The following is a 26,124-nucleotide window of genomic DNA, read 5'->3' as shown; positions in this document are numbered from 1 at the left end:
TTTTTAAAATTTTTATTGAAGTATAGTTAATTTACAATGCTGTGTTAGTTTCAGGTGTACAACACAGTGACATATATATATATATATATATATTCTTTTTCAGATTCTTTTCCCTTATAGGTTATTACAAAATATTGAGTAGAGCTCCCTGTGCTATACAGTAGGTCCTTGTTAGTTATCCATTTTATATATAGTAGTGTGTATATGTTAACTCCTAATTTATCTCTCCCCCCTTCTCTTTAACAATGGCAATTTCTAACCCAACATTCCTTCTGCGTTTATTAACTGGAATTCTATAGAGAAGAACTATTTTGTTTCCACGAAATCCAGTTCATTGTAGAAAGGCAGAATGATATTTAATTATTTCCCTTTACTTACCAAGTTTCAAAGCAGTGAGTAGGTGCTCTTTGCTTTTTGGTGCTCATTGGAAAACCTCCAAAGGTGGAAAATATTTACTAGGTACCTACTCTGTCCCACACAGACTGACTTCTTGCTCCCATTGATGCTTTCTGGAGGAAAAATCTCCCTAAGTTAATATATTCATTCATCTACTCAACGGATGTTTATTAAGTTCTTAATATGTGTGCCAGGTCCTGTTCCAGATGCTGGGGTTACAATAGTGAATAATATTTCAAAATCCCTGCCCCCTCATGGATCTTATATTCTAATGGAGGAAGAGAAACAATAAAGAGAAATAAGTAAAAATATCTAGTAAAATAATAAGTACTAAGAAAAAAATAAAGCAAGCAAGGAAGATACCAAATGCCCCGGGGAGGGGGGTAGCAGTAAGTTCCGAAATTTTAGGTGAGCCGGCTTGGGAAGGCTCACTCACTATTACTTTTAGGCAAAGCGCCGAAGGAAAAGATGGAGCCAGCCATGCAGACATCTGCGGAAGAGTATTCTAGGCAGAGGCAACAGCCAGTGCAGTGTTCCTAAGACAGGACCATTCCAGTATGTTTGAGAGGCAATCAGCAAGGAGGCTAGTGTGGCAGGTGTTCCAAGTGGGGTTAGTGGGTTAAAAGACAAGCAGTGGGAGAGGTTGGAGCGGTGCTTGGGTGAAAGATCAGGGCAGATCCAGTGAGGCCTGTTAGTGAGTGAAATTGGGTCTCTAAGCAGAGGAACTGCATGATCTGACTTACATTTTAAATCAAGATTACCCTGGCTGCTGGGTGGGGAATAGGCTGTATGAGGGCGAGGGGCGAAGCAGGGCAACCAGTGAGGAAGCTACTGCAGTAATCCAGGGAAGAGATGATAGTGACTAGGATAAGTTGGTAGGAATGGAAATGATGAGAAGCAGTCAGATTCTGGATATGTTTTGAAACTAGAGCCAAAAAGATTTGCTGATAGATTGGATGGGGGTGTGAGAACAAATGAGCAGTCAAGGGCGGCTCCAGGGGCTTTGGCCTGAGAATGGAAAGGATGGAGCTGCTTTCTTCAAAGAAGAAATCCACCTCACTTATGGAATGAATCCAGTGGTGCTCTGGTAAATGTTTAACAGTTGGCTTTGAAGAGGGACAGGGACTCCCTGATCTGTAGCTTTTGCTAATTTCTGGGGAGTAAATTACTCCCACTGTGGGTGATTTCAAGCCATCGACATGATGTCACAGAACACAAACTGGGAAGTGACACAACAGCCTCTTGTGTAGTGGTAAAGTCCGTGTCAGGACACCACTGAATTACTGTTAATGGTTTATTGTAGTTTTTTGTACTCGTCTTACCTTTCCTTCTCAACAGCAAACACCTTTAAAGCAGGATCAAATTATTTTTACGTTCCAAATGTCCCAGGTAAAGTGCCTTCCACATAAGCATTAAATGAATGTTGAAGATATGTATGGATAAGTTAATTGATATTAATTATATCATGTATAGTTGCTTGATATGCCAAGTTTTGACTTTAAAGAAATTTTGTTTAATTTTCCATTGATATCAGTTCTTAAAAGACACACATTTTAGGATTTCAAATCACGTTAATTTTTTTGAAGGGTATAAAGCAGTTGAGCAAAGTACTTTAATGTTGGTTAAATGTAGTGAAATCCTTAGTGAAGAGAGGAGAGAAAGAAATTTCAAAATATTTTTCAGGAAAGAAGACAGTGCCCTGACTTTTGCCAGTGCAGCTTGATAGCTTCCCTCACCCTCAGTTTTACTGAGATATAATTGACATACAACACTGTAGAAGTTTAAGGTGTACAGCATGAGCTTGACTCATATATTGCAAAATTATTACCAAAATAAGTTTAGTTGATATCCATCACCTCATATAGTTACAATTCTTTTTCCTTGTGATGAGAACTTTCAGGATTTACTCAAAGCAACTTTCAAGTATACCATACAGCAGTGTTAACTACCATCACCATGCTGGTGACGTCACTAGCCCCAGTGCTTATTTACCTTATAACTGCAAGTTTGTACCTTTTGACCACCTTCACCCAGTTCCCCACCTTCACCCAATCCCCTAGCCCCCAACCCCTGCCTCTGGTAGCCACAAATCTGACCTCTTTTTCTATGAGTTTGGATTTTTTAGATGCCATATATAAGTGAAACCATACAGTATTTGTCTCTCTCTGAAGCTCTACAGTTTGATTTCACCGCTTCAGTATAATAATATTTTGGGTTTCCTCTCCACCTCCTCCTCTTCTTCCCCTCTCCCTCCCTCTCCTCCTCCTCAGAATTTGTTAGTTTATCAGAAAAAAAAAAAAAAAGAATCCTACTGCAAGGGAATAACTACAACATAAAGCTTACTTTTAGTATTAATTTCTTGAATCCGTATCAAAAATATATTTTGTCAACTGTCATTGTTACTTCAGTTTATCCATCTTTAGAGTGAGCTCTCTTTATATTTCAATAAGGATTCTAATTTTTCCCTCTCTGAGAAACAGCAAGTGAGAGCAGAGATGTGATATAAATATTTTAATATATCCATTGATCTCTCCTTTCAGGGAACAGATCAGAATCACTAAACCAAGGGAGTTTTGGAGTATACTTTAATTTCATTTATCCTTTATAAACCCACTTTTTATTAATATAACTTAAAAAGAGTAAATAATTTTTGTTTAACTACATAATAAGTCTGCTATTGGGTATGTATTCAAATATATCTAAAATACGAATCTTTTTTTAAAACTGAAGTTAAAATGATTTCCTTGTTGTGGTGAAACTGGTGTGTGTTTAAGTGTAAGATGAAACATTTGTTAAGCAGTATTAAAAATCAAAGTATTTGGTTGTGCCCACAAAAAATGGCATACTGTGGTTCCCTTTTATCTTTTTATAAATATTAAAGTTGTTATACTATTACTGAAATATTAATGATTAGTGTATATTTAATTCAAGTGAAAATGATCTCTTTGCTACAGTGAGATTTTTGTTTTGTTTTTAGGAACTGGACATCCTGAAATTAAAGGTAAATCTATTTTTACAATAGATTTAAATAAATAAATTTTGTAAATTTATATTACAAAATTGAGAAGAAGAATAAGGTGTTCTAGCTTGAAATGGTATGCATTTTTTTTTCCAAATAAAAATTCTCCTTTGCTGTGGTAATTTTTTTGTTTTTGTTCTTTTTTCAGGCGCTTTACACATGGCTCAAGGTAAAAAAATTTATTAAATTCTCAGGGTATTGCAGAATTGAAACAAAATACAAGCAAGCACTGCTGTTACCTTATATTTTAAGGTAACTATTAACTGAGGATGACATAACCAGTTTTAACATTTGTTTAGGCACAGTGGCCTTTTCCCCGCAGTGTAGTAAACTTTCATTCTCACACTCCCCGTTCACAGCCTGCTAGCCAAAAACCACCCAAGGCGCATCCCCTGCACATTTCATCTCTGCCAAATACCCTTCTCTTCCTTTGCTTTTTCCCCAAAACCAAGGCAGCTCCTGAAGAAATTGTCACCAGAGAAAAGATAACATCTTTTTATGACAGATATTTTCTTATTTACTTTTGTAATAGATATCCCGAAATCTTCCAGCTCTTTAGGGTCATCCCTTTCTTCATTATTCATATAAAATGACTACTAAAAGTTTACGGTCCTCCTTAGGGTTCCTGAGTGACTTTTATATGCTCAAGATCAGCCCTGTTCTAAATGGCAGTTTCAACTATTTCTTTGTATTCCCTCCCTCTTGTCATTTTGCCCTCCAAGGCTGCTGTCCTTTTTGTTTTGTTTTGTTTTTGTTTGTTTGTTTCCTCTTCTTCATTCCTTTTCGCCTTCCCTCCTTCTTGTCCTTCCTTCCTTCCTAGTTTCAGAACTCAGGGGCAAAGAGAAGACTTAATGATATTCCCTAGCTCATTGCACACGATCATCTCTGTCCAGGCAAGCCCCCTCTCTTGCTTTATTTATTCTCCTTTATTTCTATACCTGACTCCCATTCCCCATAAGCAACCATTTTAATGTGATTTAATGTGTATGTCTTTTTGTTTGTATACATTCTTATCCAGTGGGTACTGTCATCTTGTGAGCATACATTTGTAATTCACATAGTATTGTGTTCTAGATCTTATATTTCCTTTTTATCTTTTCACAAAGCGTTACGTTTTTAAGATCTGTCCATGTTGTGATGTTTCCATCTAATCTGTTGCTTCTAACTGTCACATGACAAAACACTGCGGTGTTCATCTTTCACAACTGACTCTCTACCTTCTCAGTAATGGACTCTCAGCCTGCACTCACAGTGCAGTGAATATCCTCTCCTTAAGGATGTGTGGGAGGATTTCTTTGAGACATCTAGCTGGGCCAAGAATTGTTGGGTCTTGGGGTATGCCTCTCCTTAATCTGACAAACTAGTGCCTGCTAGTTCTCTGGCAGAGTGGTCCTCACCTCCACCGACAACACCCAAGGGCTTGCCTCAAACCCACTAACGTTTAGTACTATGCAGCTTTCTAATTTTGCTTGTCTCATACTCTCAAGTGATATGGCATTGTTTATTAATTTGAATTTTTGTCGTAACCAATGATTTTGGGTTTCTCTTCATATGCATACTGGCTTTTTGAGTTTCCTCTTCCTTTTCTTTCTTCTGTCCTTTTTCCAGTTCACATCTTTTGCCTCATTTCATATTGGGGCTGCAGTCTTCTTTCTTGTTGCATTCTAGATATTAATCCATGTTCGGTTTTAGACATGCAAATACCTTCTTCCATTCTGTCACCCATCTATTAACTTTAGCCAAGATTAAAGATTAAATTTAATCTTTAAATGTTTAAATCTTTATTTAATCAAAGTCATTGATTGTTTTTCTTATGGTCTGTGCTTTTGGAGTTTTATGCTGCTCTTCTGATATCCAGTATATCTCAGCTACACTGGACTTTCCCCATCTTCCTTTGTTGAGCATTTAATATGAAGTCTTCTCTTTGGTTCATGTTGTTGCTTTTGTGAAAGCTCTGAGCAGAAAATAACCTAGATGTGTAGCATAACAGATACATGTATGTCTCTCCCAAAAAGAAGTTGGGAAATCCAGTGATAAAACACAGGATTGCTGCAGCAAAGCAACATTGCCCCTCTGGGCTGCAACCTCATCCAAGACAGAACAACACGTTGTGGGAATTCACCTTTGGATCCTCAGGTCAAAGAACTGATGAGCCTGTCCATGACTGAAATGTTCTAGGACAGTAGAGTGAAGATGGAATCATCCCATATAACTTCAAGCAAAGGTCTCAGAGAAAAAAAGGAAGAAGAGAGAATGTGTTTCTGTTTTTCTTTTTGTTGAACTTTTGACTTCTGCATCCCAGATGATTAATAATAACTATGCCTAACACTGAAACCAATTAAACATTGCATGACCCCTGTTAAGAGGTGCCTTATTATATATACAAAATGAGAAGACCCTTTTTAATGTCAGCTCAGGACTATTTCGGTCAGTGTCTATAACTGCTCCCTACCTTATATAAAGACCTGGCAGGGCTTCCCTGATGGCACAGTCATTGAGAATCTGCCTGCTAATGCAGGGGACACGGGTTCGAGCCCTGGTCTGGCAAGATCCCACATGCCGCGGAGCAACTGGGCCCGTGAGCCACAACTACTGAGCCTGCGCGTCTGGAGCCTGTGCTCCACAACAAGAGAGGCCACGATAGTGAGAAGCCTGCGCACCGCAATGAAGAGTGGTCCCCGTTTGCCTCAACTAAAGAAAGCCCTCGCACAGAAACAAAGACCCAACACAGCCAAAAATAAATTAATAAATTAATAAATTTTAAAAAAAGACCTTGCAAATGCAGAGTTGAAAGAGATGCTTTTCTTCTCTGAACCAGGCATTTCGCTTGCTCTAAATGCAGAACTCTGCAGCACCATAGTCTAACCATTCACTTGTGCCAACAGACACCTGTAGTTTGTGCCTGAAAATTTTCTTACGTAGTTCATCTTGAGCCTTCACAATTACCTAACTATAGAAAGGAAATAAGATTTTGTACTGCCCTTTTTAAAGGTAGGACATGGTTTAGACAGATAATTATTATCAAAGTTTAAATTATTTTAATGATTTAATTCTTACTATAAACACAATATTAAACATTGGCACTTTTGTTTGATTATAGAAGAAACAGAAATGTTGACTGCTGATATGGATGCAGGTAAGTTAGCAGTATTCTTTTTTACTGGTGCTTCACTGGTTAAATTTGCATTTTAATGTCATTTGCGTGTGTGTATGTATGCATATATGTAATATAATTTATTCAAGCAGCAATTACCTTTGATATCAACTTAAATAGAAAAAAATAACATTACTACTTTCCTTATCATTTTTAAGAAAAACAAGCATAAATGCTTCTTGAGAACTGCTTTTAAAATGTGTTAATTCATGTGGCTAGTTTTGAAATGAAAACAACACTCTAGTCCTACAAAAGATTTTTCTATTTGTTATGAGATTTGTTAGGTCAGTTTTGTCAAAAACAACCAGATTTCAAGTGTGACCCAGGGCATACATTTTGAAATAGAAAAATAACAGATGTTAATTGAATGAACCTGCTCTTTTGCAATATTTTAAACCATGATAGCAGGAGGTCTGTGAAGATCTGTATCTTGGCCAGTTCTGCACTGAGGGCCAAATTCAATTAAAGTATTAAGTTTCTGGGAAGACAGTAATTGATAAGAGCTTTTGAGTCAGACTGACTTGTATTAAATCCTGACTCAGTTATCTGTTAGTTGTGTGACCTTAGGTGAGTAACAATCTCAAATGCAAATTAGGAACGAAGTATCTCCCTATTTTAGGAGGTTTAAAAACTGAAGTTCATGTAGGACTCCCTTCCAATTGCCAGGCCCAAAAACTATCAACAATTTTTTAAAAATCAGGCAATGAGTGAAAGATTTAGATTTCAAAGCTACAGATATCAGTTAGAGGGATTTCCAACAAAGGCCCTTTGTTTTCTACTCAAGGTAACATTAATTTTCAGGTACTACCCAAGCTGGTTTCATAGTCCTCAAATGATGGGGTCCCTCTTCTTTCAAAGGTCCAAGCAGAAATTTAAAATTTATCATCACACTCTTTCCCCCAACACAGTTCTTAGGATGGATGGGACTCCCCCCAAAATCTTTTATCCACATTTGTTCACAACTTCTCTCCCTTGGGGACCTACCTCCTTCTTATATGTTCAAAGTAGTTGAGAGTGATATTAATTTTTCTTTCTCATTTGGGATTGCAGAAATTTTTGTGACATGATAAAATAGAGCGAGAGAATAAGAAGAGCATCTTATACTTTTACTTCCTTCCTTTGTCATGAATTCTCTTGCAAATTCATGTCTTAAGCCTTTCTCTACCATGTCTCGCAGTGACAAACGTGCCTTGTCTGAGTGCTCACAGAGGAAGGAAATATCATCACATGTCAAGTGGCTAAAAACACAACCCCCCTCCCAGCCCACTGCTCCTGGATTGTCCAGGGGTTCCTGGCACATTACCTCTCAGGGTTAATATGATGATTAAGTGATATAAACTATATACAAAGTACTTAGCATGGGGCCTGACAGAAAGTACTCAACATTAACATCATTAATGTTAATATTATTGAAAAGAGTCCCATATAAACAGCCTCTAGAAAGTAAAAACTATGAAAGTAAGAAGCTGGAGTTCTGCATGTGACCCCCATCCTGAACTGTCATGGTAGTAATGCCTGGGCATGTGGCTTCTCTTATCTTCCAGAGGCTGGTAAATGTTTAACCCCTCAGGCAGCCTCTTTCTGCCACTAGTCCACCTTGGGCAGAACTTCAGAGAATCAAGCCAATTTTAATATTAAGCCAGAATTTTTAAACAAGGTGAATAGCACAGTTTAGCATCCAAAATAATTTACTAATGAATCTGGCCTGTTTCATATTAATTGTGACTCTGCTGTTTTTATGGCATAGATAATCAAGAAGTTTGCCCAGAAGGTAATGGTTTCAAAATCATAATGATACAATCTCTTCCTTTCTTAAAGAAAGAAAATGGATAAAATCGTTTTTCCCTAAACTGTCCTGTGGAGTTAAAAACAGCGTGCACATTCGAAGGAAACGAGTCGTAGGAGGAAAGCCAGCAAAAGTGGTAAACCCGCACAAAAAGTTATAATGTCACTTCCCAGAAACAGCCCAAGTTTGAAAAAATAAAGGTGGAGGTGGAATGTGGTAATTACAAGAGACTGAGAGTCTTGCAATGGAAATATCTTTGAGCCACCTGTCTGGGAGGATGGCAGTGACCACACAAATGTCTTTACAGGGAGACTTCCCATGGCAGGTGGCAATTAAGGAAGGTGAGAAAATCAACTGTGGAGGAATTTATATCGGTGGCTGTTGGATTCTGACTGCTGCACATTGTGTCAGGTAAAAAAACATCTCCAGTAGATGTTGGATTTCCTGAAACAATGAAGTTAGGTAATAGAGATTGTGGCAGGTGATAAATAAAAACATATATAAGAAAAATAATTGACAAGTTCCACTCTATTATCTGCTAAACGCCCTCTGGTATTCATGATTGGGATCCCAGAGACCAATTCCCCAGAACCCACTGTGTTCCCCTCACACCAAACTGTTGATCCCAGCTGGCAAGGGCAGATCAAACCTGTACGTACCAAGTTATTTCACTTGGATCATTTGCATGGATCAAGGTCAGCTTGGAGAACAGGTTCAGAATTCTGCCCTCAGTCATGACCTTTAGAATGAATGAAACACCATTTATTGAGCACCTCTTACAGACCAGATACTGTGTCCAGCACTTTCATATATGTTATTTTGTTTTAATAGTCTTAACAGTCCTAAGAGGTAAATATTATTCCTCCCATTTTCTAGATAAGCAGACTGAGACTAGAAGTTATATAAGTTGGCTAAAGCAACACTACAAGTCAGTTGCAGAGCCAGGGTAAAATCAAGATCAATGTATCTGACAGTAACTTAGATGAAGGCCTGCTTAGAAAATCTGCAGGTGACCCAAAGTTGAGAGAGATAGGAAATCTGTTGAATGACACCCATAAAAATCCTCATGGATTGGAGCAATGCACCAACTCTAATTTCGTCCTTCTGAATGACCCTTTTCTCTTGGCTTCTGTTACACAACACTCTCCTGGTTTTCTACCTACCTCTTTGGTCACACCTTCTCTGCCTTCTTTGCAGCTTCCTCCTCCAGTGACTGAACATTATTGCTTACATGAAATACCTGAGTTCCTCAAGGTGTATCCTGGCTTTCTCTTCTCTTCTTACTTCTTCTTCCTAAAATTATCTGTACTTTAAAATACCACCGTATGCTGACACAACGATATTTCCAGCCTAGACCTCTTCTCCAACCCTGACCCTACAGTATACTGACTATCTTGGCTCTATCAGAAGTAAATCAAATTCAAAAGGTCTAAGACCGAGCTCATGATATGCCCCTTCCCCCAGGTATGGTCCTGACCCAGTGTTCCCTGTCTTAGCAAATGACAGCACCATTCATCTAGCTTCACGGGGCAGAAATCTAAAAATCTTCACACTTCACTCCCTCAACCCTACCATAGCTCAGCCAGTATGTCACCAACTCCAGATGGCATCTTTAATTTCCAATTATTTAATTCTCGAAACTTCTTTCCGTCTCCACTATTACCCTGCTCCCACCTGTCTCCTGGATTATACCAACCGTTTCTGAATTGGCTTACCCACAGTCACTCTGCCCAGCACTGCCCCCATCTATCCATTGCCTACTGTGCAGCAAGAGTAGTAGTTCCATACCTGGTTTTGACCACTTCCCACTTAAAATCCAACGGCTTTGCATTCCTCTTGGGATAAAAAACTAAACAAAATGTTTAACACAGTTCATTAGGCCCCAAGTGATGTGACCCCTATTTACCTTTGCCGATCTCGTCTTGCCCCACAGCGTCACTTCTTGCCCCTATTCCACCTGCTCTGGCCTTCTTTCCATTATTCAAGTGTACCTTGCTCCCTGCTGCAAAGAGACCTTCACATATGGTTTCCCATGCCTGAAAGCATCTTTCCTACCTTGTTTCCCTAGTTAGTGCTGCTCATTATTCAGATCTCAGCTCAATCCTCACGTCCTCAGAGAACCTTCCCCCACTCCCTAAAGTCTAAGCCCTCCTGATATGTTCTCAGAACCCATGTGCTGTGAGTTCCTCGAATACATATCTTCACTGGTGTGATTATCCATTTAATGCTGCATCCTTTCCTAGACCCTGGGTTCCATGAAAGCAGGAACTATTTCCGATTTGCTCATTTCTGCATCCCGGTGGCTAACACCGTGCCTGGTAATAGTAGGTACACACTAAATATTTGTTAAGTAAATTGAATGGATCAACAGTTAAACGTTAAACAATATTCAGGACCTCTGATCCTGAAAAACAACCAAAAGTAATATGAAACACAGCATTCTTGGAATTCTCAGTTTAAATAAAAGCATCCTGAACACTCATTAGTTCCTAGGAGATCACTGTTTAACTGTAAGGTGATTCCCTGAGAAAGTGATGGTAGACACCCAATTTGCTGGAAACCACGAGGTGAAAACTGATATGAAAATAGAGTGAGGCATTGGGACAGGCAATATTTAGCCCATTCACCATTTCAACCAAATTCTAAAACAGCTGCTGTGTTCCAGGTATAATACTCAACACAGGCATCTATCTATAGATGATAAGACCCTATCTTTGACTTCAGGTAGCACAAACAGGAAGAAAGTCTTGTGAGCAAATAAATATAATGCAAAGTTAGGGTGAAGTCAGTTTTAAAGGTCAGAATGATGACTGTTGTGGTCTTCACCCTGGGAATCTCTGGGGTTCTGTGCTCTGACTCCCTATTTCCTCAAGCACATTTCTTGCTAGATGCTCTCTGGTCTCTGCTTAAACACCTTCAGTGCCGGTGCTCTTACTTCAGAGGCAGCCAACTCATTCTACTTCTGGCATATCTGGTAGTTAGTAAGATCTTTATGTCCCTAATATTGAGCAGTTAGATGAACTATTCCTCTCTTCATTTACCCACGGACTTTAATTCTGTCCTAAGAAAATTTAATTGCACTGCTTCATGACAGCAAAGATAAAAAAAAAATCTGGGAAAATGAAAAACTTCCTTAAAAAGGGAGAATTTAAAGATGAAGCATCAGAAGTCCAATTTATATTGCTGTTTTTTGTTCTCAATATATTTATTTCCCTTTTCCTTTCTGTTACAGAATCAGCAAAATTCGTCGTTACCAAATATGGACATCATTTACAGACTTGTTAAAACCTGACTCTCAGATAGCTGTTCAGTTGGTAAATCAAATTATTATCCACGATAAGTACAGTGGAGCCACCTACCAAAATGACATAGCTTTGATTGAAATGAAAAAACACCCACGCCGAAAAGAATGTGTGTTGCCTCATTCCGTCCCTGCCTGTGTCCCCTGGTCTCCCTATCTATTTCAACCTAATGATAAATGCATCATTTCTGGCTGGGGACGAGAAAAAGGTATGTTTTACAGTTTGTTAATCAGAATCCAGGGGCTGAAAAATGAATAGGAATAGAAATGCATAGGAGCTAATCTCCTAGTGTTCAGAAAGAAACATTGCATCAAATCCAGAAAAGTGAATGTCCAGCCAAGGCCAGCTCATGGGCATAGGACCTGTGTGGCTGCCCATGGGCTCTGGGCACCAAAGAGCCTTGTGCTTGGTGTACTGCTCTATTGTCACCATCAAGAAATTCTTAATAATTTTTGCAGGGGCCCCACCCCACATTTTCAATTTTAATTTGGTTCTGCAAATTATGTAATTGATCCTGACCTCGAGTTTCAAAGGATACCTATACTCTGTGATATAGAACGTACATTGAGGGGTAACCATTCACCAAGAAAAAAATAGAGTGACGGGGGATATACAGCATGGACTTTCTGGATTTTTTGGAATGATATGGATGAAAGATAGAAAGGTTTTCAAAGGGATAGTCATAGTATATGCTGAGTCAGTGATCCCACAACCCTTCAGCTCTCTCTGCTGCCCTCCCCTATTCTCCATGCCTCACACCTCCACATCCCACAAAGAGAAAGAGAACATAAAGAATTCATTCTTTGAGCTTCTAGTAAGACCTGAGGTGAAAATTCACATGAATATGAGATGTAGACTCTTAGGGACAAATTATTAGCAAGACATGCTAAATTGGAGATAGATTAGAATTAATTTAGGCAATGCTTTTCCCTTCGTCTCAAAGTCAGCCTAGAAATTTAGCTTCCTTTTGACCTCTTAAACTCTCGTTATAAATAACTTCACTGCATTGGTCTAATAGACTCCTGTTCCAACACATTCTTTATAATTGCCATATTGAAAAGTATAAAATATGCATGTAAATGAACCTGGATTTGTGGTATGTTTGAATACCCAAGATTTACAAAATACTAAAATTTTATTAGTAATTAATTCATCCAGAAAGTATTATGTCCTTATATTGGTTCTTTTTTTTTGAATTAAATTTTTTATTGGAGTATAGTTGATTTACAATGTTGTGTGAATTTCTGCCATACAGCAAAGTGAATCAGTTATACATATACATATATCCACTCTTTTTTTAGATTCTATTCCTGTATGGGTCATTACAGAGTATTGAATAGAATTTTCTGTGTTATACATTAGGTTCTTGCTAGATATCTATTTTATATATAGTAGACTTTATATGTCTACTATGTCATATGTCAATCCCAATCCCCCCGATTTATCCCTCCCCCCCCTTTTCCCCTTGGTATCCATAAATTATGGTTATATGTCAATCCCAATCTCCCAGTTTACCCACCCCCTCCCCTTTCCCCTTGGTAACCATAAGTTTGTTTTCTACATCTGTGACTCAATTTCTGTTTTGTAAATAGGTTCATTTGTACCATTTTTTTAGATTCCACATATAAGCAATATCATGTGACATTTGTCTTTGTCTCACTTACTTTACTCAGTATGACAATCTCTAGGTCCATCCATGTTGCTGCAAATGACATTATTTCATTCTTTTTATGGCTGAGTAATATTCCATTGTATATATGTACCACATCTTCTTTATCCATTCCTCTGTCTATGGACATTTAGTTTGCTTCCATGTCCTGGCTATTGTAAATAATGCTACAATGAACACTGGACTGCATGTATTCTTTCGAATTATGGTTTTCATTGGATATGCCTAGGAGTGGGATTGCTGGATCATATGGTAGCTCTATTTTTCACATTTTTAAGCGATCTCCATACTGTTCTCCATAGTGGCTGTACCAATTTTTATTCTCACCAACAGTACAAGAGGTTTCCCTTTTCTCCACACCCTCTCCAGCATTTGTTGTTTGTAGATTCTTTGATGATGGCCATTCTAACTGGTGTGAGGTGATACCTCATTGTAGTTTCAATTTGCATTTCTCTAATAATTAGTGATATGGAGCATCTTCTCATGTGCCTCTTGGCTGTTTGTTTTTTTAATATCAACATTTTAATATTTTATGTTATTTTATTTTGGCTGCACCTTGTGGCTTGTGGATCTTAGTTCCCCAACCAGTGATTGAACCCCGGCCTTTGGCAGTGACAGAGCAGAGTCCTAACCACTGGCCAGCCAGGGAATTCCATGTTCTGTTTTTTAAAAACTTTTATTACGTACATTCACATGTACTCACAAAAGTAGAGATAAAAGTAAAATAAACCTACCTTTCCTCACGCAGTTTTCACAGTTATCAATATTCCACCATTCTTGTGTTAGCTCCCTGAATTGATCACAGTCACACTAGGATAATTAGGAAAGTTTATTCATAAAGGAGTTAATAACAAAGATGTAGGTGGGAGGTTGGGGAACCACAAGGGCTATGCAGGAACCCAGGACTAACAGTACCAGAACTGAGACCTTTCCTGGATCTGAAGGTATAAGGTGAAGGAGAAATTACCAGAAGGGGAAAGAGTCTTAGGTAAAGCAGGCTACCTTGAGAGAAGTAATGACCTTGGGTTGAAGGTTATAGCCAGCTCCAGTCTCACTATCCTCTCTCCTTCCCTCCTTCCCTCCTTCCCTTCTGCTGGAGTCCTCTGCTGAAAAGCAGCTGGAAACCAGAGGTGAAGGCATTCCTATCGAGGCAATCCCTCCAGCTCAGGCTCTCAGGGCAGAGGGCAGGGCACTGAAGGGTGGAGAAAGGATCCAAAAGACAAATCAGGAGCTTTTCAACATATTCCCCCACATGCACTTACTTTTTCCTGCAGCATACCAAATCAAATCCCAGCTATCATGTAATTTTACCCATGAATACTCCAGTATACATCTTTACCAGGTAAGGACTTAAAAAACAAAAACAAAACCACAACACCCTTCATACCCAACAAAATAAAAATGATTCCGTAATATCATCTAATAACCAGCTGTGTTGAATGTGCCTTAATTATTGACAACAAATTTTTACAATCAGATTATTTCCATTGGGATCAAAACAAAGTCCACACATTGCATTCAGTGGCTATTTTTCTTAAATCTCTTTGAATCTAGAACAGTTACCTCTTCCTTTCATTTAAAACGTATTTATTTTAAATGAAACTGAGTCATTCTTATTTTAGAATTTCCACACCTTGAGTTTGGATGATTGTATCCTTGATGTGGCATTTAACATGTGCTTCTATTCCATGTATTTTCTATAAACTAGTAGATATACTCTTATGCACTGATTTATTTATTAATCAAATGTGATTCTACGCATTTATTGAGCCCTTTCTGTGAGTGCAAGATAGTAAGGCTAAAGTGCTAAGATCTCACTGATGAAAAATATGAACCCAGCCAACAAACAAGAGGTGCTGAGGCTACAAAGTGGGATGGCAAAGGCCAGCTCTCAAGGGACTTACAGTACAGAGGCACCATCAGACGTGAATGCCATCTCCAGACAGCAGAATGTGACAGAGGCTTCAAGAAGCATACAAAACAAGAGTTCAGGGGAGGAAGCAACCTCCTGAGTCTTAAAAATCTCTCACATGTTACAAGAGCTCCCAGTTTTTGGAGGCTTATCCTGAGTTAGGGGAAATAATAAATTACTAATTTTTTTTTTTTTTTTTTTTTTTTTGCGGTACACGGGCCTCTCACTGTTGTGGCCTCTCCCGTTGTGGAGCACAGGCTCCAGACACGCAGGCCCAGCGGCCATGGCTCACGGGCCCAGCCGCTCCGCGGCATGTGGGATCCTCCCGGACCGGGGCACGAACCCATGTCCCCTGCATCGGCAGGCGGACTCTCAACCACTGCACCACCAGGGAAACCCAATTACTAATTTTTGAAAAGCTGTTATCCTGAATAAGGTAGTCATCTTAAGACTAACTTGAAATAGGACTTGATGGAGAGAAAAACTCTTTCCTGATTTGCTACATACATTGGTGGATTTGTTTCTTCCTCTGCTTCCCAGAAGAGAAGAATATTAGTCCTACAGTTAACTACTACGTGCTCAATACACTGCTAGGGTCTGTGGCGGTGTCCTCTCAGGATAAGCAAGAGGTCTCTGTCCCCAGGTAGTTTAGAGATTAATTGAGGAGCCATGTCATTTGGCATAAAATATTTAGTGTATAATAGAATTACTGAGTTCCTGCATTAATTACATAAATATTTATTAAGTAACTGCTTTGTGCTAGCATGAGGCTGGGTGCTGGTGCAGCAGTGAATTTATCAGGCCTAGCCCCTGCCCTCTTAGAGCACATAAAAATTGCTGCAAGCTGGGAGAGAGGAAGAGGGGAGACAGGGCAAAAATTCACTCCTTGTACCGGAGACATCTCACCCTGTGTTCTTAGGTTTTTCTCATCTTCCCTGGACTGTCAATCAGCAACAGCACCTGGTCTTTCTCTTTCCCTGGACCAAGTTCAAGTCGCAAATCTGTGACTTAAAAGGGAAGGAAATCCTAAATCCTCTTTCAATCACTTTCAGATCATTTAGGAGATAGAGCTCCTCACAGAAACAAAAACACATAGATACTGGTCATTTCATATGTATTTCCTTCATCTTAAATTCTTATATTAAAAAGTTGTTTGCACTCTAACAAGCACTTTCAAGGAAATAAGGGACTATAAGAAGACAGGAGCTATTTACGTAAGCTGATAACAGATTCCTAGCCATCCCCCAGCCCTGCCACTGGACTCAGTGATCAGAGTGGAATAGTCTATCCTATTCATGTCACAGTACCCAGGCCAGACGTTCAATAATGCCCCTTGACTATTTTTAGAAAGACAATTCTAGAAACTGGGGATACCATCAGTTGTATGACTAAGTTTGCTAATCAATTATCCTCAAAAGTATACATATGTATTAAAGAAAATATATATTCTTATATGTTCCTAATGGTTTACTAAATTATGAAAGTAAATACTTAGAGTTCTCATTTGTAACTTCAAAATGTCTACTTGCTTTCTCTCTTTGCTTAGATAACCAAAAAGTCTATTCACTTAAGTGGGGTGAAGTTCGCCTAATAGCAAACTGCTCTAAGTTCTACCCAGATCGCTACTTTGAAAAAGAAATGGAGTGTGCAGGTAAGCACTGAGTGGCTTCTCAGAGATGTCTCTCTATACGCACTAACCAAACATGTTTTTCCTCCCCACTGAGTCACCCCCTTTATCTGGGCCTCCAACTCTTAACTTCGGCCTCTGGCTATTGCATCATCAAACTTTTTCAGTCCCTTTCCCTCAGCTCAAGTTCCACCATCTGATACCGAGAGGAAAAATCTTCCTTAAGCCATTATGCAGCAGTCTAGCAAGGTGATTAAGAGCACAGCCTCTGGAACCAGACTGCCTGGGTTTACATTTCGGTTTTTACCAATTACTACATGTGTGACCTTGAGCAAGTTTCCTCACCTGCAACCTTGGTGATCTTAATAGATGAGGAAAGTGAGATGCAGAGCACTTATATAAGTTGCCCAAGTCTTACACACAAGAAGTGGTATATTCAGAATCAAAACCCAGATTTCTAAGTAAAAATCCAGACAATCTCATTTCAAATGCATCCAGTTGGAAGTAAATTCTCCCTCCTCAGAAATCTCTTTTTGCTTCCCACAATACCGTCCACTCTCTCCTTTAAGGTCACAGAGATGCTACTGCCACTACCTAACACAACTACAGCAGTCCCTACTTTTGTTGGTGACCCAAAGGCAGGGTACCAGCCAGGGTAGTGCATTTAGGACACTTTATTGAAACCATTTATAAATAGTGGTTTATAGAAAAAGGCAGAGTTATTGACCTCCTATAACTTCTTGGATACAGTGATTTAAAATTTTAGAAAGTCGTAAGAAGAAAGTATACAGGCCATTTCCTGTGCCCTCCCATCTTAAAATGGAGTTCAGGATTACAGAGGACAAAAGAAGAGAATAGCACAAAATCTACCAAGGGGCAATAGCACAGTTAAGAGGACAAGGTCTGGCTGCCTGGGTTCAAGTCCAGGCTCTGCCACTTATTAGCTGTGTGACCTGAGACAAGTTAATTAACCTGTTTGTGTCTTGTCTCATCTTAAAATAGGGACAATAATGATACTTCTCTCATAGGGTTGTGCTGAGGATTAAAACAATGAATGACGAATACATATTAAGCACTCAATGATCACTAGGTACTTCTATTATTTTCCCACTCAGCCTTTGGTGCTACTTTCAGATTGCTAACTCATCATAGTATATGCTTCCACAAAGTAGAGGAAGCAGGGGGAGACTTTGCTAAACTTGGAGAATGAGTAGAAGACACAGCATTTCCCAACCCGCACCTCTACAAGTCCGTGGGCCCCGCTCTGTAAGGGAGCGCACGTGTTATTGCCTGTTAGGAAAGTGTAAGAAAGTCAGTGTCAGTACAGGCTTTGGTGGAAGAGGCAGCAAATCTGCATGGCAGCCTTGACAAATGGAAGTAAATGTGTGATTTTCTTTTTCCTTGGTCTTTCTCAGGTACAGATGATGGTTCTATTGATGCCTGTAAAGGGGACTCTGGAGGCCCCTTAGTCTGTAAGGACGCCAACAATGTGACTTATGTTTGGGGTGTTGTGAGTTGGGGTGAAAACTGCGGGAATTCAGAGTTCCCAGGCGTTTACACAAAAGTGGCCAATTATTTTGACTGGATTAGTCTTCATGTAGGAAGGTCTCTTATTTCTCAGCACAATGTATAAAAAACTGTGCTCTCTCTCTTCTTTCTACGCTTTTTCTCTCAGGAGTTACATTTTAATTGAAATGATACTGCATAAGTAGTACTTCTTCATGGAAAAAAATAAAGGCAATTTTATTGGACATTTTTTAAAGGTCTCTACAAAGTTTATGTCATTTTGGAATTCTGTACAATTCTCAAATAAAAATTCTAGTCAAGCATACATATTTTATTTATTACAAAATGTGATTAAATGATCTCTTCATACAGGAGTGCTGTATTGACTGTATTAAAGGTTTAGCTAGTTGGATTGGCTTCACATAAGCCTGGTTCAAACCCCAACCCTACCACCTACCCCTTGCTTGGCCCTGGTCAATTTATTCTCTTTTTTGTGTCTCATTTTGCACTTTTAAAGTGGAAACTGGAATTTTGAGAAAATGAAACTGCATACTAAAGGAAAATATTTGACATAATACCCATCACAGGGAAATAACAGACCTCACAACTCTTGTCCCATTTTTCTGCTTCTTTAAGCATTCAGAGCTCTTGAAAATTTTGAGTTCCTCATTTCGCAAGTTCTCCTTGACCCTTTCTTTAAACGTCCCCACAGCTACCACGACACAACCACGGACCTCCTTGGTGCCAAACCTCACAGCCAGGAAGCCATGCGCGCCTCCCCCCAGCCCCGCAGCAGCAGCAGTCAAGCCCCTCAGGGCGCCACACTCTGAGGCCTTCTGCCTCCCCAGCTGCTGGTCTCAGCTTCCTTCCCAGCCTCTTCCTTCTGGTCGCCTCTCTCATTCTGTGTCATCTAGATTCAGCTTTAAATACCACCACAGTCCAGCGGCACACAAATCCATGTCTTCAACCCTGACCTTTGCTAGAACTCCAGACTGTATCTCCTGAGCATTTAACATCTCCTTCTGGATATCTTCTGGATATTTTCAAAGAAAGAAGGCCAACCCCAAACTCTGCCCCTTCTTAAACCCCTTCCTCCCTCCTTAGTAAATCCCCCATGGCCTCAGCGTAGAGTGGGCACCCAGTCTCTTTCTATCACGTGAGCCTGCCTTAATCCCAGTGTAGCACTTGTCATCACCCAACATATTCTGCTTTCATTGTCTACCTCTTCGCCCACCATCCCACTGGCCCCACTACACTGTAAGACACAGGAGAAGAAAGATTTTGGCTTCCTTTCATCAGCATCCCTAGCACTTTGTTCATAAAAGGTGCTCACTGCTTTTATTATTATTATTATTTTTTAAAGCACAGCTGTCATCATCCTGATGGCAGAGGTATATTTTTCATATAAATATTACCTTTGAAACCTGAGGTTAAAAAAAAAAAAAAGCAAAAACACCTGGGGGCCAGCTCTGGATACAGCCCAATTGCTTTAATAATACAAATGCCCATTTCTACATATATTCCAAAATCAGTTACTGCCCAGATTTTTTTTCCTTTTTAAAATTTTAGTAAAATATACATAAAATTTTTTTAAACCATTTTAACCATTTTGAACTGTACCGTTCAGTGGCATTAAGTACATTCACTTTTTTTTTTTTTTTTTTTTTTTTGCGGTACGCGGGCCTCTCACTGTTGTGGCCTCTCCCGTTGCGGAGCACAGGCTCCGGATGCGCAGGCTCGGCGGCCATGGCTCACGGGCCCAGCCGCTCCACGGCATATGGGATCCTCCCGGACCGGGGCATGAACCCGTGTCCCCCGCATCGGCAGGCAGACTCTCAACCACTGCGCCACCAGGGAAGCCACACTCACATTTTTATGCAGCCATCTCCAGAAATCTTTTATCTTCCCAAACTGAAACTCCTGAAACACTAAGCAGTAACTCCTCCTCCCCTCCCATGCTGCCCATTTTTAATTCCTTTTGTCATTGAAGGCAGGAGAGTGTTTGGTTACTTATAGCTGTGAAAGAAAGAACCCCAAAGTAGTGATTTCCATAACAATTCTTTATGATTTTGCTCTTGCACCTGGGGATTAACTGGGCTGGCTGGACAGTTCTTCCATCCTCTCATGCAGCTGCCATCAGACGGGGCTGGAACAAGGGTCATCTCCAAGGCTTCTTCACTCATGGCTCGTGTCTAGTGCCTGGGCTGTGAGACTCAACAGCTGGGGTTCTCAGGCATCTCTATCTATGTGGTCTTTCCACATGGGCTCTCAACGTGGTGACTTGGGGTTGCCAGACTTCTTATATAGCAGCTGACAAGTGTCCCAGGAAAACCTGCGGAACCTGCACTGTCTTTTTATACCTAGCCTGCCTGGAAAGTCATTTAGCCTCACTTCCATCACAAAGACCTGACCAGGTTCAAGGGGAAGAAATATAATCCATCTCTTGATGGGAAGGGTGTCAAAGAATGTGTGGCATACTTCAAAACCACCACCTTGTCCTGACCCAGCAAACCTGGAGCATGTGGCACTTTAGCAGGTGTCTGTTTATGAGCAAAAAAAGAAGAGTACTAAGGGCTGCAAGCCGGGAAACCCAGCATATGGGCACCCTCAGCTGATCTTAGGAGGAAGTAGCATCGTGGCCCTTTGAAGGACCAGTCTGCACAATGACTCGAGACCTGGAGGATTCAAACAGAGTGTATCACGGTGGGGCATGAAGTGTGAAGAGCCTGCTTCTCCACAGTGACCCTGTGTGGCAGAGACCAGGAGCAGCAAACGTGGGATGACCTGACTTCCGGGCTCTCCCAATTTAGAGGTTTGTGTGAGGGCTCCTGGATGCACACCACAGAAGCCAATAGAATTGGTTTAATGGAAAAAAATAGATTTATTCAAATATATCATGCAGTTCACAGAATCTCCAGAAAAGCCAGAAAGATGGAGGCTACAAAGACCACTGTAGGAACACTCATCAGAGATTCCCACTGCCACTAGCTTGGGTCCAAGGATCTATGCATAGTTTGTACTGCAGAGGCTGGGCATTGGACACTACTGCTTGACCCGTTGCCATCACTGCTTCTGTGAGTTAGCATGGTCTTCCCTGAAGGTGGTCAACAAACAGAGGTCACTAAATGTGGAGCTCTGCCATCATCTCACTTAACCCTGGTCTCAGAACTCACCATCTTATGAGGGAGATGGGAAAAATAAATTATAAAGCATCACTTTGCCAGGTACAATGGTAAGGAAACCTCACAGGAGAATCATAAATCAGCCTTAAGGGTCCAAGAAGGCTTCCCCAGAGGTGAGCTTAATCTGAATTATGGAAGAACTTTCCAGGCAGGTGCAAATGCAAAGGCCCTGTGGCTTGAGGAGCCAAACTCAGCATCAAGGGGACAGAGAGCAATTCAGCATGACTGGAGCCCAGGGCGCAGCTGAGGAGCTGGAGAGGGAGGAAAGGCCAGATCACAGAGGGCCTCATGCCAAAGATCTGGCACCAGTGAAACATCTGGAAAGTTCATGCTGGAGGCATTGAGGAAGATATACTGGAGAAAGTGAGATGAGTTAGGGAAGAGAGTTGAGATTATAGGAGTAATCCAAATGAAAAATGATGAATGTAGAAACCAAAGCAGGGCACTTATAAAAAGAATGGGACTAATTCTAGATATGTTAAGGAGTGAAACAGATGACATCTGGGGACAGAATAGGTAGGGCAGTAGGCAGAGGGATAGAAGTCTAGGATGATTCTCAGGTTTTCTCTTCGATAATGGGGTGATTGGTGTTGCCACTGATTGCAGAAATAAAGGGAAGAAAGGAATAGAAGTAGGTTTAGTTAGGGATATTTTGAAGCTGTGCTATCTATAGGATCCCAGGGAAGACAAATAGTAGGAAATATAAAGCTCAAAATCAACCAGAGGTTTGAAAGTAGCCAGAAACCCTACCGAGAGAAACCACGCACCTGTATTTATCCTGATGGTCTAAAACCTGCGATTTCACCTAAGCAGGTTCCTTTCCATCTTCTCCAGTGTTTCCTCTTTGTGTGCCAAGTAATCATACATTCTAACCACAAACTTCACTTGAAAATCTCTCTCCCTGATTGTTATGGTCTGAATGTTTGCATCCCCCTGTGGAAATTAGCAAAGGGAAACCTCACTAAAATGGGAGTTGAGAGGCTAGAAGGGCGAGCTCTCATGCACATACCACTCCATATATCAATCAATAGTACAGATCCCAATAGGAAGAGACTACTTTGCCTTTCCAGCAGGAATTGACACCACTACTTTACTACCACCGGCAGAAGGAAAAAAGATTTTCTCCTTGCCTGGCAACAGCTCAGCCAATGAGAGACTGTCACAAATCAGCCAATGAAAAGCTACTATACTTCAAGCTCCTAGTTTTCTCCAATGGACTTTTTGTTTATAACAGCCCCTGCCAACTTCCCTTTCTCCTTTATAAAAGTTTCCTCTCCTTTGCTTGCATGTGGACTTGCATGTGGTTCACCATAGTTGCATGTCTTGAAATGTAATTCTTTGCTGCTCCAGAATAAACCTGGCTTGCTGGTAAGATAACTGGGTGTTTTATTGTTTTAGGTTAAGCCCCCAAATTTATATGTTGAAATCCTAATACCCAGTGTGATGGTATTAGGAAGTGGCGTCTTTGGGAGGTGTCTAGGTCATGAGGTTTGAACCCTCACGAATGAGATTAGTATTTTTATAAAAGAGACCTCAGAGATCCCACATCGTTTCCACCATGTGAGGACACAGCGAAAAGTCAGCAGTCACAACCCTGAAGAGGACTTTCTCCAGAACCCCACCATGCTGGCACCCTGATCTTGAACTTCCAGCCTCCAGAACTGTGAGAAATAAACTTCTGTTGTTTATAAGCCACCCAGTCTGTGGTATTTTATTACAGCAGCCCAGAGAGATTTGTCTGATGGTAGACCTCCCCAAGCAAAGAGCCATTACCTTCAACATATCACGGAACCAGCTCTTGTTCACAGATCTGATACAGCCTTTTCTTGTCCTTCACTTCATTCCCAGCTTGAAAGCTACTCAGCCATTGAGGGATTTTTGTTTGTTTTTTGAGTTTGGTTTTTTCTTCCTTCCTTCCTTCCTTCCTTCCTTCCTTCCTTCCTTCCTTCCTTCCTTCCTTTCTTCTTTCTTTCTTTCTTTCTGGCAGGGGCTGGAACCTAGCACTTATTTAGCCTTAATTTGAGCCTCTTTTAGAAACTAACCTTCCAGCCTTAGCACTGGGTAAAGATTGATCATTATAGCTGGAATTGTTTCACCATGTGGCATTTATTTTCATCACGATAACACTGCTGAGGCCATTTAATGAGACGTTGGAAAAGACTAAAAACAGAAACTGCCCTTGATCGTTTGTATTTTGTTGATTTTGCATTATTTCACACAACACAAAGGATTGCATAATATCCTAGTTTCCAAGCATTCTGAGTTAATATGTTACATTAAACCCAATAAATTTTGCATTCTTACTTCATTAATACCATCATGTTCCATGATGTCCATGTCCAGTGAAGAGACCATTAGGGGTTTTTAGAAGGGTATCTGACTGATCATGCTTATAACTGTACTGGGAAGCTCTCCATAAAGAACACAGCCTATTTCCCTGGTGGTGCAGTGGTTGAGAGTCCACCTGCCGATGCAGGGGACACGGGTTCGTGCCCCGGTCCGGGAGGATCCCACATGCCGCGGAGCGGCTGGGCCCATGAGCCATGGCCAGTGGGCCTGCGCGTCCAGAGCCTGTGCTCTGCAACGGGAAGAGGCCACAGCAGTGAGAGGCCCGCGTACTGCAAAAAACAAACAAACAAACAAACAAAAAACAGCCTAGGGACTTCCCTGGTGGCACAGTGGTTAAGAATCCGCCTGCCAATGCATGGGACACGGGTTTGAGCCCTGGCCCAGGAAGATCCCACATGCTGCGGAGCAACTAAGCCCGTGCGCCACAACTACTGAGCCTGTGCTCTAAAGCCCGCGAGTCACAACTACTGAAGGCTGCGTGCCTAGAGCCTGTGCTCTGCAACAAGAGAAGCCACCGCAATGAGAAGCCCGCGCACCTCAACGAAGAGTAGCCCCGCTCACCACAGTTAGAGAAAGCCCACGTGCAGCAACTAAGACCCAACACAGCCAAAAATAAATAAATAAATAAATAAATAAATAAATAAATAAATAAATAAATAAAATTTAAAAAACAGAAAAAACACAGCCTAGTTGCAGCCACCCAGAAGTTCCAATTCCAAGGCATTTAATCATTCAGACAAGAATCAGCACAAAACAGCATATTTTATATTTTCATAATTTGTTTTGATAGTTTTGACCATAATTTCTTTCCCTAGTTCCTCTTTCTATGTTTTCTTCCTGCACTACAATTGTGTTTTATCCCCAGTACTCCATGGACACGTCTCTTGTGAAATTCACCAATAACCTACATGTTATTAAATCCAGTGATCAATATCCTGTCCTCACCTTCTTGCACACCCGCTGAAGTGATGGTTCTATCTTCATTAGACACACTGGAATGTAGCACTGTCCTGCTGCACTTGCCTGTTCCTTCTTAGTCTCCTTTGCTGCTGCTTAGTTACCTGACCTCCTACGACTTAGACCCTGTTCGCTCCTCTTTACATGCTCACTTTTTAGAGGATCTTATCTAGTCCCATGGCTTAAAAGCCATTTCTATGCTGACGACTTCCAAGTTTATTTCCAGCTCTTATCTTACTTCTGAACTACAAATTCAGTGTCAGCTTCTCAAACATGGTATGTCTGAAATTAATTTTCTAAATTTTCCCTGAAATCTGCTTCTTTTGGAATCCTCCCCATTTTAGCTGGTAAGAACTCTCTATCTTTCCAACCGTTTAAGCCAAAACCTCAATGTTATCCTTGAGTCTTCTTTCCCTTTACAGCACATTCAATCTATCAGTAAATCCTGTTGGATCTACCATGAAGTTACATCTAGAACGTGACCACTTTTCACACCTCTACTGCTTCCTCCTTGGGCCAAGCCATAATAATATCTTACCTAGTTTACAATGCTCTAACTGGCTTCCTGACTTCCGCTCCTGTCCATCCACAGTCAAAGTATATATAGACAAACTAGCCATTTGCTAGCAGGCAAGACCTGGAAGCTGTGGGTTTGCAGCCAATATTGTCTGTCTCGATAATAACAGGTTTTGCTGAGTAGATGAAAGTACCCTGTAAAGAAGCCTCAAGTGCTATTTGGAAGAAAAGATGAAAGTGGGTCATCTAGGAGTTATGTGATATGGTCAGTCAGGGCTGGCTTCACCAGCAAGCATCCTGTGCCAATGCACAAGGCCCTGAACCGAGAAGGGTTCCAGACTTGCTTTCCTATCTCCCGTTATCACCTTGAAATTCTTAATAATTTTTGAACAAGGGGCCTTGCATTTTTACTTTGTGCTGAGCCCTGCAAATCACATAGCTGGTCCTGTGGTCAATGCCATACCCTGGTATCTGACAGCAGGAATTAAGAGGAAAAAGTAAATCTTGGAATCATTACAGCAGAACAAATATCTAATGATTGATTATGAAAGAATGTGAAAATAAAACTTAGAATCTTGTCTTCTGGAAAGATGGCAGTGATTTCCATGAAGAACACAGTAGAAAAGGAGATCTGTTTGAGAGAAAAAGAGAAGATCTCTATCAGCCAGAAGAAATGGAGTGTGAGAATTTAATCCCTAAGGAAAGATGCGATAGAAAAGACTAAACCTGAATCCTCAGAGCTGAGGCTG

The 26,124-nt window shown here is 40.5% G+C and overlaps 1 protein-coding gene across 1 annotated transcript in view; it reads left to right on the top strand.

Moving 5' to 3' along the window:
* Positions 1–18,694, top strand: part of CFI (complement factor I) — a 38,810-nt gene extending 20,116 nt beyond the window's left edge. Inside the window, exons 7-14 of the mRNA XM_081246070.1 lie at positions 3,374–3,397; positions 3,564–3,584; positions 6,516–6,551; positions 8,388–8,491; positions 8,663–8,766; positions 11,588–11,865; positions 16,785–16,889; positions 18,281–18,694. Of these exons, the coding sequence (XP_081102196.1) occupies positions 3,374–3,397; positions 3,564–3,584; positions 6,516–6,551; positions 8,388–8,491; positions 8,663–8,766; positions 11,588–11,865; positions 16,785–16,889; positions 18,281–18,498 (890 nt within the window). The 3' untranslated portion in view covers positions 18,499–18,694. The remainder of the gene's footprint in view (positions 1–3,373; positions 3,398–3,563; positions 3,585–6,515; positions 6,552–8,387; positions 8,492–8,662; positions 8,767–11,587; positions 11,866–16,784; positions 16,890–18,280) is intronic.
* The last annotated feature ends 7,430 nt before the right edge of the window (positions 18,695–26,124 follow it).

Source organism: Mesoplodon bidens (genome assembly GCF_964165515.1).
Source record: "Mesoplodon bidens genome assembly, chromosome: 1".
Classification (NCBI taxonomy): Eukaryota; Metazoa; Chordata; class Mammalia; order Artiodactyla; family Ziphiidae; genus Mesoplodon; species Mesoplodon bidens.
This window is presented reverse-complemented; position numbering and strand designations above follow the sequence as displayed.